The 15,528-nt window shown below is 50.2% G+C and overlaps 1 protein-coding gene across 10 annotated transcripts in view; it reads right to left on the bottom strand.

Annotated features, from left to right (window-relative positions):
• CYFIP1 (cytoplasmic FMR1 interacting protein 1) overlaps nt 1-15,528 on the bottom strand; it is a 112,124-nt gene that overhangs the window by 17,687 nt on the left and 78,909 nt on the right. For all 10 annotated transcript variants that reach the window (XM_025390779.1, XM_025390778.1, XM_025390786.1 and 7 more), the window contains one exon: nt 6,976-7,063. In XM_025390779.1, coding sequence (XP_025246564.1) covers nt 6,976-7,063 — 88 coding nt within the window. The remainder of the gene's footprint in view (nt 1-6,975; nt 7,064-15,528) is intronic.

The following is a 15,528-nucleotide window of genomic DNA, read 5'->3' as shown; positions in this document are numbered from 1 at the left end:
CCGTGTTAGCCAGGATGGTCTCGATCTCCTGACCTTGTGATCCGCCCGTCTCGGCCTCCCAAAGTGCTGGGATTACAGGCTTGAGCCACCGCGCCCGGCCCTCTCAGCACTTCTTTAGCTGTATACCACAAATCTTGATATATTTGCATTTCACTCAATTCAATGTATTTTTTAATTTCCCTTGAGACTTCCTCTTCGATTCAAGGATTATTTAAAAGTGTGCTAATTTCCAAGCATATAGAGATTTTTTTGTTATCTTTTTGTTACTGGTTTCTGGTTTGAATTCATTGTGGTTGGAGAACACGCTCCATAGGATTTCAGTTCTTTAAATTTTGTTGAGGTGAGTTTTATGGCCCAGGATATGGTCTGTCTTGGTGAATGTTTCATGGGAATCTGAAAAATGTATATATTCTGCTGTTGTGGGGTAGACAGTATCCTACACATGTCAGTTAGATCCTGTTGGTCGATGGTGGTGTTCAGTTCTTTTCTACTGTTGCTGATTCTGTGTCTACTTGTTCTGTCAGTTACTAAAAGGAGTGTTGAAATCCCCAGCTGTAACTGTGGAATTGTTCACTTTCCTTTTACTTCTATTAGTCTTTCCTTCAAATATATAAGCCTTGTTGTTTGATGCATCAACATTTAGCACTGCTATGTTTTCTTGGTGGTGGTTTGACTCTTATTATTATGTAATCTCCCTGGCAATATTCTTTGCTCTGAAGTTGACTTTATCTTATATTAATACAGCCACTCCTGCTTTCTTCAGCCTCCACCTGATCTGTCTGCTTCTGTTACTGATCCTGCTTTGTGCCCTTTGCTGGAATAAACTGCAGCTGTGAGACTGAGTTCTGTGAGTCCTTCTAGTGAATCAGATGTGTAGAGGGTCATGAGACCCCCCAAAACAAAGAGCCAAAACTGATTATAAAATACTACAGTGACCAGATTAGATAACACCGAAGGACAGAAACCCCACCCAGTGTCTGTCCCAGGCCCAAGCCCTGCAGCCCCTTGCAACCTTGAGGAAACCATCTACAGATCTTCAGCCCAGACACCCTCCTCCTTCCATCCTCTCCTCAGAGCAGCACCCTGGGCTTTATGTGCTGGGATTGTGTGTAATATTTTTGGTTGATAACAGGTTCAATGTTTGAAAAGAAGAACACGAGAGTCATTAGTGAAAGCTAACGACCTCATGCTACAAGCGAGAGAATTCATTCTCAGACCCGCCCTGACTGGCTCAGGATGACGGCTGGTAGAGGAGGCATCACTCAATGAACACATGGTCTCAGTGTCCGGTTTCCCAGTAGACTAAACTCACCCCAAAGATGACACATCCAACAGACAACACAGCTAGGGTAACGAACAGCAGATGTGACTTAACTCCTCAGGGCAGTGGGAGGAGGCACTACTGGGGAAGGGCACCGTCACAAACACCGCGCTGTAAAGACTGAAGCTCAGAAGAGGAAGCACTCTGGACGTCCAGGCACACAGCTCGGTTCAAGACAGACTCTGCTGCCCATGCCTGATACAGAGACTCCGGCCTCGTTCGACAAGCAGAGGAGGTGCGTCACACCACACAGAGCCAGCTCCGGACTCACCAGTCGTGCGACTTGGGTCCTCTAACTTTCATGACACTCTGAGCCTTCATCTGTGAACTGGGGACAACCTTACTTAAGAGAGAAAGAATACTAGTAATGTGCTCGAAAGGGTGTCTTACTGAGAAGCAGGCATGCTGTAAGTGGTGACATGACCAAGAACCAAAAAGATAACATTGCATAAATGGGTCCCTCATCTAAGTTAATTTTATTCCTGCAAGATACTAGCCCTAGTTCACTATTCATAAAAAAAAAGCACTCATCTGTTTTTTGAGTGGATTCCTGTGTATTCCATAATCACACAGACGTACACTGTGCCTCATACTGCAGCAGAAGTGCACATGGCACACGTGAGTGCTTGTGAGTACAAAGGCTGTCTGCTGCAAGCACATGACACAGACTCCGACATCATCTGTTTTGAGTATCCAGCCTTTTTTCGAGTGGGTGGTGGTCAACATCAATGTCACTTGTATATGTCTAAATAATCTAATAGAAAAGTACTGGTTTAAGGCTGGGCACAGTGGTTCACGCCTACATTCCCAGCACTTTGGGAGGCCGAGGCTTGAGCTCAGGAGTTCACGACCAGCCTGGGAGGCGGAGGTTTCAGTGAGCTGTGATTGTGCCACTGCAATCCAGCATGGGTGACAAAGCAAAACCCTGTCTCAAAAAAAAAAAAAAAAAAATCAGTGGTTTATGGCCAGGCGCAGTGGCTTACGCCTTAATTCCAGCACTTTGGGAGGCTGAGGCGGGCAGATCATTTGAAGTCAGGAGTTCGAGACCAGTCTGGCCAACACGATGAAACCCTGTCTCGACTAAAAACACAAAAACTGGCCAGGCGTGGTGGCGCACACCTGTAATCCCAGCTGCTCGGGAGGCTGAAGCGCAAGAATCACTGTAGGTTTCAGTGAGCCAAGATCACACCACTGTGCTCCAGCCTGGGGGACAGACTGTCTCAAAAAAAAAAAAAATTTACTGGTTTAGGTTGTAATAAAAATGACACAGTTTCTGAAACGGAGGCAGAAATCTCTAACAGCAAGATTCAAGTTCAGTTGCAAATAGTTGAATTTAAAAAAATCAAATTCACATCATCAAATCCTTCTTTCCCTCCAAAAGAGCATCAGCTTTGCCAATGCCCCCAGGTGCGCATTCCCTGGAGCCATCCCTGAGGTGGTGCCCACGCACACAGGAGAGCGGGGCGCTCTGGAGCCATCCCCGAGGTGGTGCCCACGCACACAGGAGAGCGGGGCGCTCTGGAGCCATCCCCGAGGTGGTGCCCACGCACACAGGAGAGCGGGGCGCTCTGGAGCCATCCCCGAGGTGGTGCCCACGCACACAGGAGAGCAGGGCGCTCTGGCGGTGTGGGGGCTGACTGAAGGCCACCGTGTACCCCGCACCACCACCCTGGAACAGCGGGCTCATGTCTGCGTCTTAATGGAAGCAGCAGTGCCTCCCTGCACTCCCGGAGGAAGATCCTGGAGAATAAAAACGTGTGTCAAGAGCCTTTAACACCACGAAGGGCACACAGACACACGGGGCAGCAAGGATGTCACCACAGTGCTATCCTGGGATCTCAAAAAGCAACCCAGGAGGCCCCTTCCAGGTCGATCCCTCAGAACCGCAGGTGCACGGCCCCCGCGGCCAGGTCGCCTGCCTACCCTTGGCCCGCTTCCCTTGCTTCCACAGCCGCCCTCTCCAGACGGGGGGGAAAGGAAATTCTCTGCCCGTGCCCTCTATGCACAAACACCTCCCTCTTTATCAGCGAGTGACAAAAACTTATTTTATTGTTATGCCTAAAACAGGGATTAAAAATTTCAAAGTCAAGAGAAGCTCACAGCACATCTTTTAGTTCATAGAGACCCAAGAAAGTATTCTCTTTTTTGAGACACTGTCTTGCTCTGTTGCCCAGGCTGGAGTGCGGTGGCGCCATCTCGGTTCACCACGACCCCCGCCTCCCGGGCTGAAGCGATTCTCCTGCCTCAGCCTCCTGACTAACTGGGATTACAGGCGCCCGCCACCACGCCCAACTAACTTTTTTGGTATTTTTAGTAGAGACGGGGCTTCACCACATTGGTCAGGCTGGTCTCAAACTGACCTTGTGATCCGCCCACCTCGGCTTCCCAAAGTGCTGGGATTCCAGGCGTGAGCCACCACGCCCGGCCAGAAATTACTCTTACTTGTCAAACTTTCTTGTCCTATCTTCTAAAATAACATTTCTCTCAGTTCTAAAGGTAAAACACTATATTTTACTTTCAGAAGCATTAGAACACTTATTCTAATCCTTTAAAGAAACATCCTTTTGAGTATAACTAATTATTGCATAAAAGTCAGCTTCAACTAGGCGCCACCAGCGGCTCATGCCTGTAATCCCAACATTTTGGGAGGCCAAGGTGGGTGGATCATCTGAGGTCAGGAGTTCGAGACCAGCCTGGCCAACATGGTGAAACCCCATCTCTACTAAAAAAAAACAAAAAATTGGCCGGGCGTGGTGGCAGGCGCCTCTAATCCCAGCTATTTGGGAGGCTGAGGCAGGAGAATTGTTTGAACCCAGGAGGTGGAGGTTGCAGTGAGCCGAGATCGCACCCTGCACTCTATCCTTGGAGATAGAGGAGACGCTATCTCAAAAAAAAAAAAAAAAAGTCAACTTCAGTCCTTGCTAGAAAGAACATGGGAGTTCCACGTGGAGCAGAATGGAGGTGAGTTCTTAACCACCCACAGGGCTTCGGGAAGTGAGGGGCAGCCCCGTAACAGCTGTGGCATCCTCCTGCCTGGGCGCACACCCCGCCCTGACCCATAGAGGAGAGACCTGGTCACTGCATTCTTGGCCCCCGGGTACCTGTCTGGACCAATGCAGCCGCACGAAATCCAGAATCACACAAACTGTGTCCACTCACAGTTCCACAGCCATTAGGAGGTGCTAAGGACAGAGGCAGGGTGGAGGGGCACTGTGGAGGCGGCACCGGCCAACAGCCTCCGGAACGTGGAGTGTGCAATGATGGAATGAGCCTGTCCCATGTTCCCCAGGCACTGGCGACCTGGGCCCACGCTGTGTCAGCGAGGCTCCTGGCCCTGACATTTTTCTCCCCAAGGGAGGCAAGGCCGCCCCCACCCCCGCCTTTAATCTTGTCTTAGTAAAAGGCGAGACCCCACTACCTTCAAACATCTGCACCCTAGGGAGGACCTGAATTGTATTTTTTTTTTCAACTGCCATCACAGCATTGCTAAAAAATAACCCCTAAGATTCTTTTATTCCTTTACTTTCCTAATAAACTTGCTTTCACAAAAAAAAAAAAGAAAAAAAAAAAAATAACCCCTAAAACACTAAAGATGGCTGGGCGCGCTGGCTCACGCCTGTAATCCCAGCACTGTGGGAGGTCGAGGCGGGCGGATCATCTGAGGTCAGGAGTTGGAGACCAGCCTGGCCAACACGGTGAAACCCCATCTCTACCAAAAATACAAAAATTAGTCAGGCATGATGGCGTACACCTGTAATCCCAGCTATTCAGGAGGCTGAGGCAGGAGAATCACTCGAACCTGGGTGGCGGAGGTTGCAGTGAGCCGAGATCACGCCATTGCACTCCAGCCTGGGCAACAAAGTGAGACTCCATCTCAAAAAAACAAAAACAAAAACAAAAAAACACATATTTTCAAGGACATAATGTTTACGCAGTCACCCTTGGTCCACGTGTGCCCCGCTTCCCGAAGGGGCGTCTCACGTCCCTTCATCACATCACAGCCCACAGTTCAGAGGTGACTAGTCTGCCCTGCTCAGGGATGCTGACTGCCGTAAAAAGGCCACCCCCGGCCCACACTCGCGCTTTTCAGGGGCGGGAGACACAGGCAGCCTGTGCCGAGGCTTGGGTCCTCCAAAAACCAAAGCCCTGATTCGGGTGTCTGACGTTTCCCAGGTGCAGACGCTTGCGCTCCTGCCAGGTTCAAGGCACTGCCCCGCAAGGAGAAGGAAGGCGCCCAGAGGACTGCAGTGAGAAGATCTCGCTCTGAAGAGCAGAGGGTTAGAAAGGAATGAGTGGGAAACTGTTTCCACCGCTCAGATACGGCTGGTGCCTTAGAAAGCCTCCAGGTGCAGGCCGTGTGCCAGCAGCAGGGCCTGGGCCCTCCCCATCCCGGCTCCAGGCATTTGGCAGATGGGGGAGATAATGTCCTGTGATTGTCCCTGCTTCCTTCCTACCAGCGAGGACACTTACTGATGAGTGCTGGCAGCCTGCCCCCACCACAGGGCCCGGGGACACCGTGGCTCAGAGGGGAAGACGGTTTCGCTCTTCACAGCGAAGCGGGGTCCTCTGCCCTCATCCTGGGGCCCGCTGGCCCCTGCCACCATCATTGTTCCTTCCCCAGCTCCAGTGAGGCTGGGGACCTGCTTGTATTTGCTCTGCTCTATTTTTTTGGGGTGTCTGCTCATTTCATCTCTCTTCTTTGCTACAGTGTTTATATTTTCCTTACTAAATCATAGGGGTGCTCGAAACATAAAGAAACTAGCCATTAATAATACTCAGACTTGTGACCAGGTGCGGTGGCTCACGCCTGTAATCCCAGCACTTTGGGAGGCCGAGGCGGGCGGATCACAAGATCAGGAGATTGAGACCATCCTGGCTAACAACATGGTGAAACCCCATCTCTACTGAAAAATACAAAGAAAAATAGCCTGGCATGGCGGTGGGTGCCTGTAGTCCCAGCTACTTGGGAGGTTGACAGGAGGCTGAGGCAGGAGAATGGCGTGAACCTGGAAGGCAGAGCTTGCAGCGAGCCAAGATCGTGCCACTGCACTCCAGCCTGGGGACAGAGCAAGACTCCGTCTCAAAAAAAAAAAAAAAAAAAATCTCAGACTTGTGACAAGCCCAGCCACCCCCAGCGTGGACATCGTCCCATCTCACACACGGCAGACCCAGTGCTCTGGGTTTCCGCCCTCCAGGCGCAGGCTGACATCCTTGTTTCTGGATGTCAGACCCTCCCTGGGCTCACCCTCCTAGCTCAGCTCCTCCCTCTGGGCGTCAGGCCTCACAGCCATCCTGAGCCTCTTCCACTTGTCTTCTCAGCTTGATGCTTTAAACCTGGAATCTTCCAACAATCTCACTCGTGTTTGTGCCGGGAATGAGGCCAGGCCCAGCCTGACACCTATCGCAAGGCCAGAGCAGTCCCAGCACTACATACATGCTAGTTCTAGGTAAGCGCTTTTTTGGGTTGGTTGGCTGGTTTTTGTTTTAAATTACTGCTACTTTTCAGGAAGATGCTAATAGAATGGAAGAAAAAAACAACATTTTATACACGGTGCGATACATTTAGGTCACGGCAACCAAACCCATCAAACCACACTTCAAAACATGCTTCATTGTGAACTTGCAGCTCGTAACAGGAACACACCAGAGCCTACCTTGGATCCATGCAGATACTGGGGCTGTGCATTCGGCTGCTTATCTCTTTGAAATTCCTGAGAAAATGGTAATACTGTCCGAACAAACCTAAACAAGAAAGATTTAAGAAAGAAAAAGAAACCAAATTTAACAATAGTTCTTTAAAATTCAGAAGTCCTCCATAATCCGTCTATTAAATCTTCCTCCCAGTCAACTGATACAGTCATCAAATAGGAAAATTCTAGTGAATCGAAAACCATAGAACGAAGGAGATATCAAGACTCAAACGTGATACATGCACCCAAGGCTCAGGAGCCACAGCAGGAACACTTGGGGCTGGGTCTGCGGTACCAGAGCCACCTCGAGCCCAGCGCAAACCTCAGGTAGCTCATGAGCTCTGCTGAGACATGGCGAGGACGGCGGGGCAGCCGCCTGCGACGAGAACAGCGACGCCCCAGTGGTTCAGATCACAAGTTACACACCAGCAGGGAACGACAGGGACACTTAGGGATTTGTAACCCACGCGATTAGTCAAGAGATTGTGTCTGGATAATGGATTAGGGGCCACTTAAAATCAAATGTGTCCATTTTCAAGCAGAAGCATCTAACTCACCAAGGCTTTCAAATTGGAAGGGTTCGTTTAAACACATACAACTTTTGCAAAGAAGTATAAGAAAGAAAAATTTGTGGATTTGCTGTATGTAATTCTAAGCACTTGATTAACTCATATTCCACTTTAGGAAATGGAAACAGATGTAAGTGTGAAAATACTGTTGTCACACAGAATGTGTGCATCTGAGAGGACGTGCTGGGCAGAGCAGCAGCTGCCAGGCCCCCTGACCACCTACCGTGGCACGGCTGGGTGTGCCTTTCCAAACGGATCCTAAATCCCTGTGCCATCAGTATGCCTACATCCCTGGGTGCCACAGTCCTCAGTGCTTGGCGTGCATGTCTGTCTGCACGTCTCTGTGCAGCTGCATCTGCGTGAGGCCATGCATGGAGATGTTATCTGCATGTGTCTGCAAGAGGACGTGTGCACGTCTGTGTGTCCCTGCACCTGTGTTCTTACACCCGTTCCATCAGGAGGCGCCACGGTCAGGGTGATGCTCAGAAGAGGGAACCCCATTTCCCAGAGATTTCTGGGCACTGCTCACACCCTTCACAGCAGCACACCTGCAAAGCTACGGCACACCCGTCAGCCTCCGTCCACCTCCGATGGTGACACACCCGCAAAGCCATGGCACACCTGTCAGCCTCTGTCCACCTCCGATGGTGACACACTCGCAAAGCCATGGCACACCCGTCAGCCTCCGTCCACCTCCAGATGGTGACACACCCGCAAAACCACGGCACACCTGTCAGCCTCCATCCACCTCCGATGGTGACACACCCACAAAACCACGGCAGACCTGTCAGCCTCCGTCCACCTCTGATGGTGACACACCCGCAAAGCCACGGCAGACCTGTCAGCCTCACCCACAAAACCACGGCACACCCGTCAGCCTCCGTCCACCTCTGATGGTGACACACCCACAAAACCACAGCACACCCGTCAGCCTCTGTCCACCTCCAATGGTGACACACTCGCAAAGCCATGGCACACCTGTCAGCCTCCATCCACCTCCGATGGTGACGGGGGCTGTGCAGGAGAGGACAGCAAATAGAAAATCAGAATACAAATCCATGCAGGAGCCAAGCACCAGGATATGATGCCACTTATGTTACAGCAGGCTTTTTTTTTTTTCTGAGGTGGAGTTTCACTCTTGACGCCCAGGTTGAAGTGCAGTGGTGTGATCTCGGCTCACCACAACCTCCGCCTTCCAGATTCAAGCGATTCTCCTGCCTCAGCCTCCCGAGTAGTTGGGACTACAGGCGCCGCCACCACACCCGGCTAATTTTTTGTATTTTTAGTAGAGATGGAGTTTTACCGTGTTAGCCAGGATGGTCTCGATCTCCTGACCTCGTGATCCACCCGCCTCGGCCTCTCAAAGTGCTGGGATTACAGGCGTGAGCCACTGCGCCTGGCTGCTCAGTCTGTATATTTCTAAATAATACATTTCTACAACTTCTTGATTGATCAAGCTTACACGCTGATTGACTCCTGGTAGGATCTGGCGGCCTCTGGCGCAGTTCTAGGAGGCAGTCTCTACACCCTCACTTCTGAGTGACAGGAATGACTGGTATCACGGGGCCACACCTGACTTTATGCCAGCAAGATGACTCAACGTGGGGCTGGAGGCCTGGGGCTGCGAGCCTGGTGAACCCAGCCCACCTCCCGGGAGGTGAAGGGCTGGAGTCTGAGCTCAGCCACATGGCCAGTGATTCCGTCAACTGTGTCCATGCCACAAAGCCCCAACAAAACTGAACACCACAGCCCAAGTGAGCGCCCCTGGCTGGTACCCTGAGGAGTGTCGCACCTCGGGGCTCAGAGGGTGATGCGTCCCTGAGGACAGGGAAAGCTCTGCACGTGGAAACTTCCCACTTTGCCCTGCACGTGCTTCCAACATGCATCCTTTCCTCCAACTGACTGTAACCGTATCAGGGCACGCTCAGTGAGCACTGCGGACCCGTCACCTGAGGAGCTGGGGAGGGTGGATCCAGAACTGCAACCTGCTGGTTAGAAGTGAGGGTGGCCTCGGGGACCCCAAATGTGTGGCTGGTGTCCGCAGCAAAGGCAGTCTTGTGGAGGACTGTGCCCTCAGACGTCGCAGTTTGACAAGGTCACTGCAATCCCCTACGAGGAAAACTAAGTTTCAGCACCAATATCCTAAGCCCCCACTGCATGTGTCTCAGGTAAACTGAGGTTCAGCTCTAGCCTTATTTTGACCTGGTCAGTGCTGGGCCCAACAGCAGCTTTTTTCCTTTGTGTTGATCCTGCTTGAGGTTTTTTGAGCTTCTTGTATCTGGAGGTTTATCGTTTTCATCAAATCTGGGAAATTCAAGGGCATTAATTTTGAAAGCTTTTCTGCCCACCCACCACCTATGACTAGGATTCCAATCACAGGCATACTCGAATCGCTGATGTTTGTCTCTCAGTTTGCTGAGGCCCTTCTCGTTTTTTTCATCATTTTTTTCTTTCGGTGCTTCAGTTCAGCTAGTTTCCATTGTCATAATCTCGAAAACTCAGCTCCTGCAAAGTCTACTCTGAAATTCGGGCCAACAAGTAATTTTTCATTCCAGATACTGCATTTCAGCTTTAATTCACTGGATCCTTTTATGTAACATCCATTTATCTCCACACTGTTTTGCTGTGAACCCTTGAGCACATGCACAGCTGCTGACTTAACATCCTTGTCTGCAAATTCCATCATCTCTGTCATTTCTGAGTCTGTTTTGTAGAGTGACTTTTCCCCAGGCTATGGGTCACATTTTCTTGTTTCTTGGCACATCTAGTAAATCTTGATTGGGCACTGGGCATTTCAGCGTCATGTTGCATGTCTTGACTTTGTTACTGTCTTTTAGAGAGTGTTGGCCCAGCACGGTGGCTCACGCCTGTAATCCCAGCACTTTGGGAGGCCAAGGCGGGTGGATCACCTGAGGTCAGTAGTTCAAGACCAGCCTGACCAACATGGTGAAACCCCGTCTCTACTAAAAATACAAAAATTAGCCAGGCATAGTGGCGCATGCCTGTAATCCCAGGTACTTGGGAGGCTGAGGCAGGAAGAATCGCTTGAACCCAGGAGGTGGAGGTTGCAGTGAGCCGAGATCACACCATTGCACTCCAGCCTGGGCAATGAGAGCGAAACTCTTTCTCCAAAAAAACAGGAAAACTAATGCAACAAAGGGATATGGAGAACAGAATGAGAAGGTCTAACATACGTCTAACTGAAGTCCAGAATGGCAAGAATAGGGAGAAAAAGAGAGAGAGAGAGAGAGAGAGATGAGTGTCTTGGGGGACAGGCAGTTGACTTGTCAAGCTGCTGGATCTTGTCAGGATGCATTACAGTCTCACTCTGTCACCCAGACTGGAGTGCAGTCACACATTCTCAGCTTACTGCAGCCTTGACCTCCCGGGTTCAAGTGATCCTCCCACCTCAGCCTCCTGAGTAGCTGGGACTACAGTCACCTGCCACCACGCCTGGCTAATTTTTGTAATTTTAGTAGAGGTGGAATTTCACCATGTTGGCCAGGCTGGTCTCAAACTCCTGACCTCAAGTAATTTGCCTGTCGTGGCCTCCCAAAGTGCTGGGATTATAGGCGTGAGCCATTGCCCAGCCTCAACTGAGTTCCATTCCTCTTGCTGGTAGGAACTCAGATGCCTCCTGGCCTTGTGTGAGAGCTGAGAATCATTCGGCTAACAGCTCCCTGGCACACACAGAGTTTCGTATTCAAGCAAAGGCTATGGGACGCCCATGTGGTTTCAGGAGCTGTTTCTGTTAAGCTCCCTCGTGTCTCGTACTCCACCCTGCAAATCCCAGCTGCCTCAGCTTCCCCAGGTTCCAATTTGTCCCCTCTACCAAGCAGGAACTTCCAAGCTGTACTTGGACTGTTCCTCTCTGAACTTGGTGCAGAAAGTGCTTCCGGATGGAAAGCCAGGAAGATCACAGGGCTCACCCCACTTGCTTCCCTCTCCTCAGCGAAAGGTCCGAGTCTGAAAACAGTTGATCCGTAAGTTCTGTCCAGTTTTTCACTTAAGGGGAAAGAATAAATCTATACCCTACTACTCTATCATTCCAAAAAATTTTATTTTTTATTTAATTAATTTGAGACGGAATTTATTTATTTATTTATTTTGAGATGGAGCCTCACTCTGTCACCCAGCCTGGAGTGCAGTGGCGCAATCTCAGCTCACTGCAACCTCCGCCTCCTGGGTTCAAGCGATTCTCGTGCCTCGGCCTCCTGAGTAGCTGCATGCCACCATACCTGGCTAAAGAATTTTAAACACAATATTTTACTATTCTCAACCTAAAGGCAAAAAATTGATAACAAATATTGAACTATATTTGGTAGGTTTGTGTTTTATGGTGGTAAAAATGAGCAATTCTTTCTTATTTTGAGACAAGGTCTTGCTTTGTCACTCAGGCCGGAGTGCAGTGGCACAATCACGGCTCACTACAGCCTAGACCTCCCCAGGCTCAAGTGATCCTCCCATGTCAGCCTTCCAAGTAGCTGAGACTACAGGGGTGTGCCACCACATCCAGCTAATTTTAAAAACCTTTTTATAGGCCAGGCGCAGTGGCTCACACCTGTAATCCAGCACTTTGGGAGGCTGAGGCGGGCGGATCAGGGGTCAGGAGATCAAGACCATCCTGGTTAACACGGTGAAACCCCATCTCTACTAAAAATACAAAAAATTAGCCGGGCGTGGTGGCGGGCACCTGTAGTTCAGCTAATTGGGAAGCTAAGGCAGGGGAAATTGCTTGAATCCAGGAGGCAGAGCTTTCAGTGAGCTGAGATTGTGCCACTGCATTCCAGCCTGGGCGACACAGTGAGACTCCATCTCAAAAAAAAAAAAAAATTTTTTTTTGTAGAGACAAGGTCTCCTTATGTTACCTAGGCTGGTCTTGAACTCCTGGACTCAAGAGATCTTCCTGTCTTGGCCTCCCAAAGTGTTAGGATTACAGGTGTGAGCCACTGCACCCAGCCAGGATTAGCAATTCTGAAACTACTTCCTGTGGTTTTTGGAAAAGAGCAAATGAATAATATACTAAGAATAATGAAGGAAGGATTCTCAGTGTTTAACGAAGTCAGAGAAAGGGAAAGAGAGAAGACTAGAATGAACTCTGCAGTGTTGAATTGGAATTGGAAATATCAGTATAAACTCACAGTTTTAATACGTAGGTAACTATATAGAAATAAACACGCACATTGATATGGTTGGCTGTGTCCCCACCCAAGTCTCATCTTGAATTGTAACTCCCACGATTCCCACGTCTCATGAGTGGGACCTGTTAGGAGGTAACTGAATAATGGGGGCAGGTCTTTCCCGTGCTTTTCTCCTGAGAGTAAGTCTCACGAGATCTCATGGTGTTAAAAGGGGAGTCTCCCTGCACAAGCTCTCTCTCTTCGTCTGCTGCCACGTGAGATGTCCCTCTCACCTTCTGCCATGATTGTGAGGCCTCCCCAGCCATGTGGAACCATAAGTCCATTAAGCCTCTTTCTTTTGTAAATTGCCTAACCTCAGGTATGCCTTTATCGGCAGTGTGAAAATGGACTAATACACACGTACACGTTGTATTGTGTCTCTGAAAACAATATGTTTGTCCAGGCGCGGAGGCTCACACGTGTAATCCCAGCACTTTGGGAGGCCAAGGCGTGCAGATCACCTGAGGTCGGGAGTTCGAGACCATCCTGGCTAACACGGTGAAATCCCGTCTCTACTAAAAATACAAAAAGTAGCCGGGTGTGGTGGCGGCGCCTGTAATCCCAGCTACTCAGGAGGCTGAGACAGGAGAATCGCTTGAACCTACTGGAGGTTGCAGTGAGCCGAGATCGCACCACTGCACTCCAGCCTGGGCGGCAGAGTGAGACTGTCGAAAAAGATACGTTCAATCCTCACTCCTAGTACCTCAGAAGGTGAAATTTGCTGGAAAGAGGGTCACCACATATGTGCCTGGCTAAGACAAGGTGATACTGGAGTAGCAGGGTAGGTCCTTGACCCCACATGACTGAAGTCCTTGTGAGAAGAGACAGAGACACAAGGAGAGTGGCCAGTGAAGACAGAGAGGAGACTGGAGTGATGCCGCTGCAAGCCAAGAACACCCAGAACTGAGGTCACCACCCGAATAACGGTTCTACCCAGCGTCTCAGAGGGGGCGTGGTCCTGCTGACACCTTGATTCAGACTTCGGGACTCCAGAGCCGTACGTAGGAGAACAGATTTCTATTCTTTAAGCCACCTCGTATGTGGCAGGCACAGGAACCTCGGACAGTCCACATGTGGAGATGTGCTCACTCCGATCACTGAGAGCACCTGGAAACAGTGACACCCCCGAGAACAGTGAGCCCTGGCACACCCAGACTTGGTCTCTAAATGCCATTCTACACTAGAAGGAATCCTTGGAGAAGTGACAGGTTGCAAGGACCGAGCAGGAAAAGTACAACATGAGCCTGGAACACCTTGTGGTGCAGAAGGTTGGTGGTGCAGAAAGAATGGCAGAGACGGCCCCAGGAGACCGAAACCGACCAGGCGGCTCGCACTGCCCAAACCGCACCCACCCCAGCCTCAGAACTCCCCATAACGGATAACCCGGAGTTCGAACAAATAAGTAAATAATGAACAAATGCTACCACATACAGCAGAATTCCAGCTAGTACCTGCAGAGAGAATGAAGGAGTTAAAACTCAGCTGGACACGGTGGCTCATACCTGTAATCCCAGCACTTTGGGAAGCTGAGGCAGGCAGATCACCTCAGGTCAGGAGTTCGAGATCAGCCTGACCAACACAGTGAAACCCCGTCTCTATTAAAAATATAAAAATTAGCTGGGCATGGTGGCATGCACCTGCAGTCCCAGCTACTCGGGAGGCTGAGGCAGGAGAATCGCTTGAACTCGGGAGGCGGAGGCTGCAATGAGCTGAGATCACACCACTGCACTCCAACCTGGACGGCAGAGTAAGACTCTGCCTCGAAAATAGAAAAAAAAAAAAAAAAAAAAAAACCTCACTGCTATTCAATCACCAGTGTGAAGGTAAGTGATTCGGGCAGGAATCATCAACAGATATTAAAATGACTGGGTCAAATTTTAATGAGGGAGTTTGTTTACACCATCTCAAATTATTTCCCTACAAATTATTTATAACTTTGAAACAGAAAAACGGCAACATGACAGTGGGGACACCTGGCAGCCACCACCTCACCCCAGGGACAGAAGCCACCATGAGCAGTGAGGGGACAGTTGCGGCCTTGGGCTCCAGGTGCGCCCCGCTGAAGACACGCCCTCCATCTATGGTCTTCCGGAAAAGAGGCCTAACTCTGGACCCGGAAATACCCTTTTGCCAGCTTCTCTCCAGAGCTGCAGCACTGTCTCATGTTTATCCACTATACAGGTTAAATTCCAGTCGCAGACAACCTAGGTCGCCTCCCAGAGCCACCACGGATAGCTCACGAACCGCAAGTTAGTCCAGGCAACAAGCAAAGTCCCGGCTTGCGTCACGCAGCTCTCAGAAAACCCTCAGGCACCAGACTAAAATTCCGGGTGGCATGGTTTTGTGTGTCTTCTCAGGATTTGACACAGAACTTGGATACACAAAATCCTGTTTTAAAATGCCTTTCCCAGATAATACGGCTTTGCTGATTCCACCAAAGACTTGTGGGAAACGCAGACACAATGGCTTCTACTACCACTCATGGAAGGTGGAGGGTGCTGAATAAACCGAAGCTCTTCTGCAGAAAATGCCCCTGTGACAAGCGAGGGTTCCCTGTGATTTGCACCTCAAGTGTCCCCAGGCCCCAGGGCCCCAGGAGGCTCAGGTCACTGCATGCTGACCTCTGCCCAATAGGTGTGGCCAGAGGCAGCAGCTCTGGGTCTCTTGGGGAAACAGGTGACACACACAAAGTTGGTGTCAGATAAGATGGAACCAGCCTGCCTGCGTCCAGGGGCCCCCATGTGTCCAGGGGCCTCCTGCCACCCACA

The sequence above is a fragment of the Theropithecus gelada genome, chromosome 7a (genome assembly GCF_003255815.1).
Source record: "Theropithecus gelada isolate Dixy chromosome 7a, Tgel_1.0, whole genome shotgun sequence".
NCBI classification, from domain to species: Eukaryota; Metazoa; Chordata; class Mammalia; order Primates; family Cercopithecidae; genus Theropithecus; species Theropithecus gelada.
This window is presented reverse-complemented; position numbering and strand designations above follow the sequence as displayed.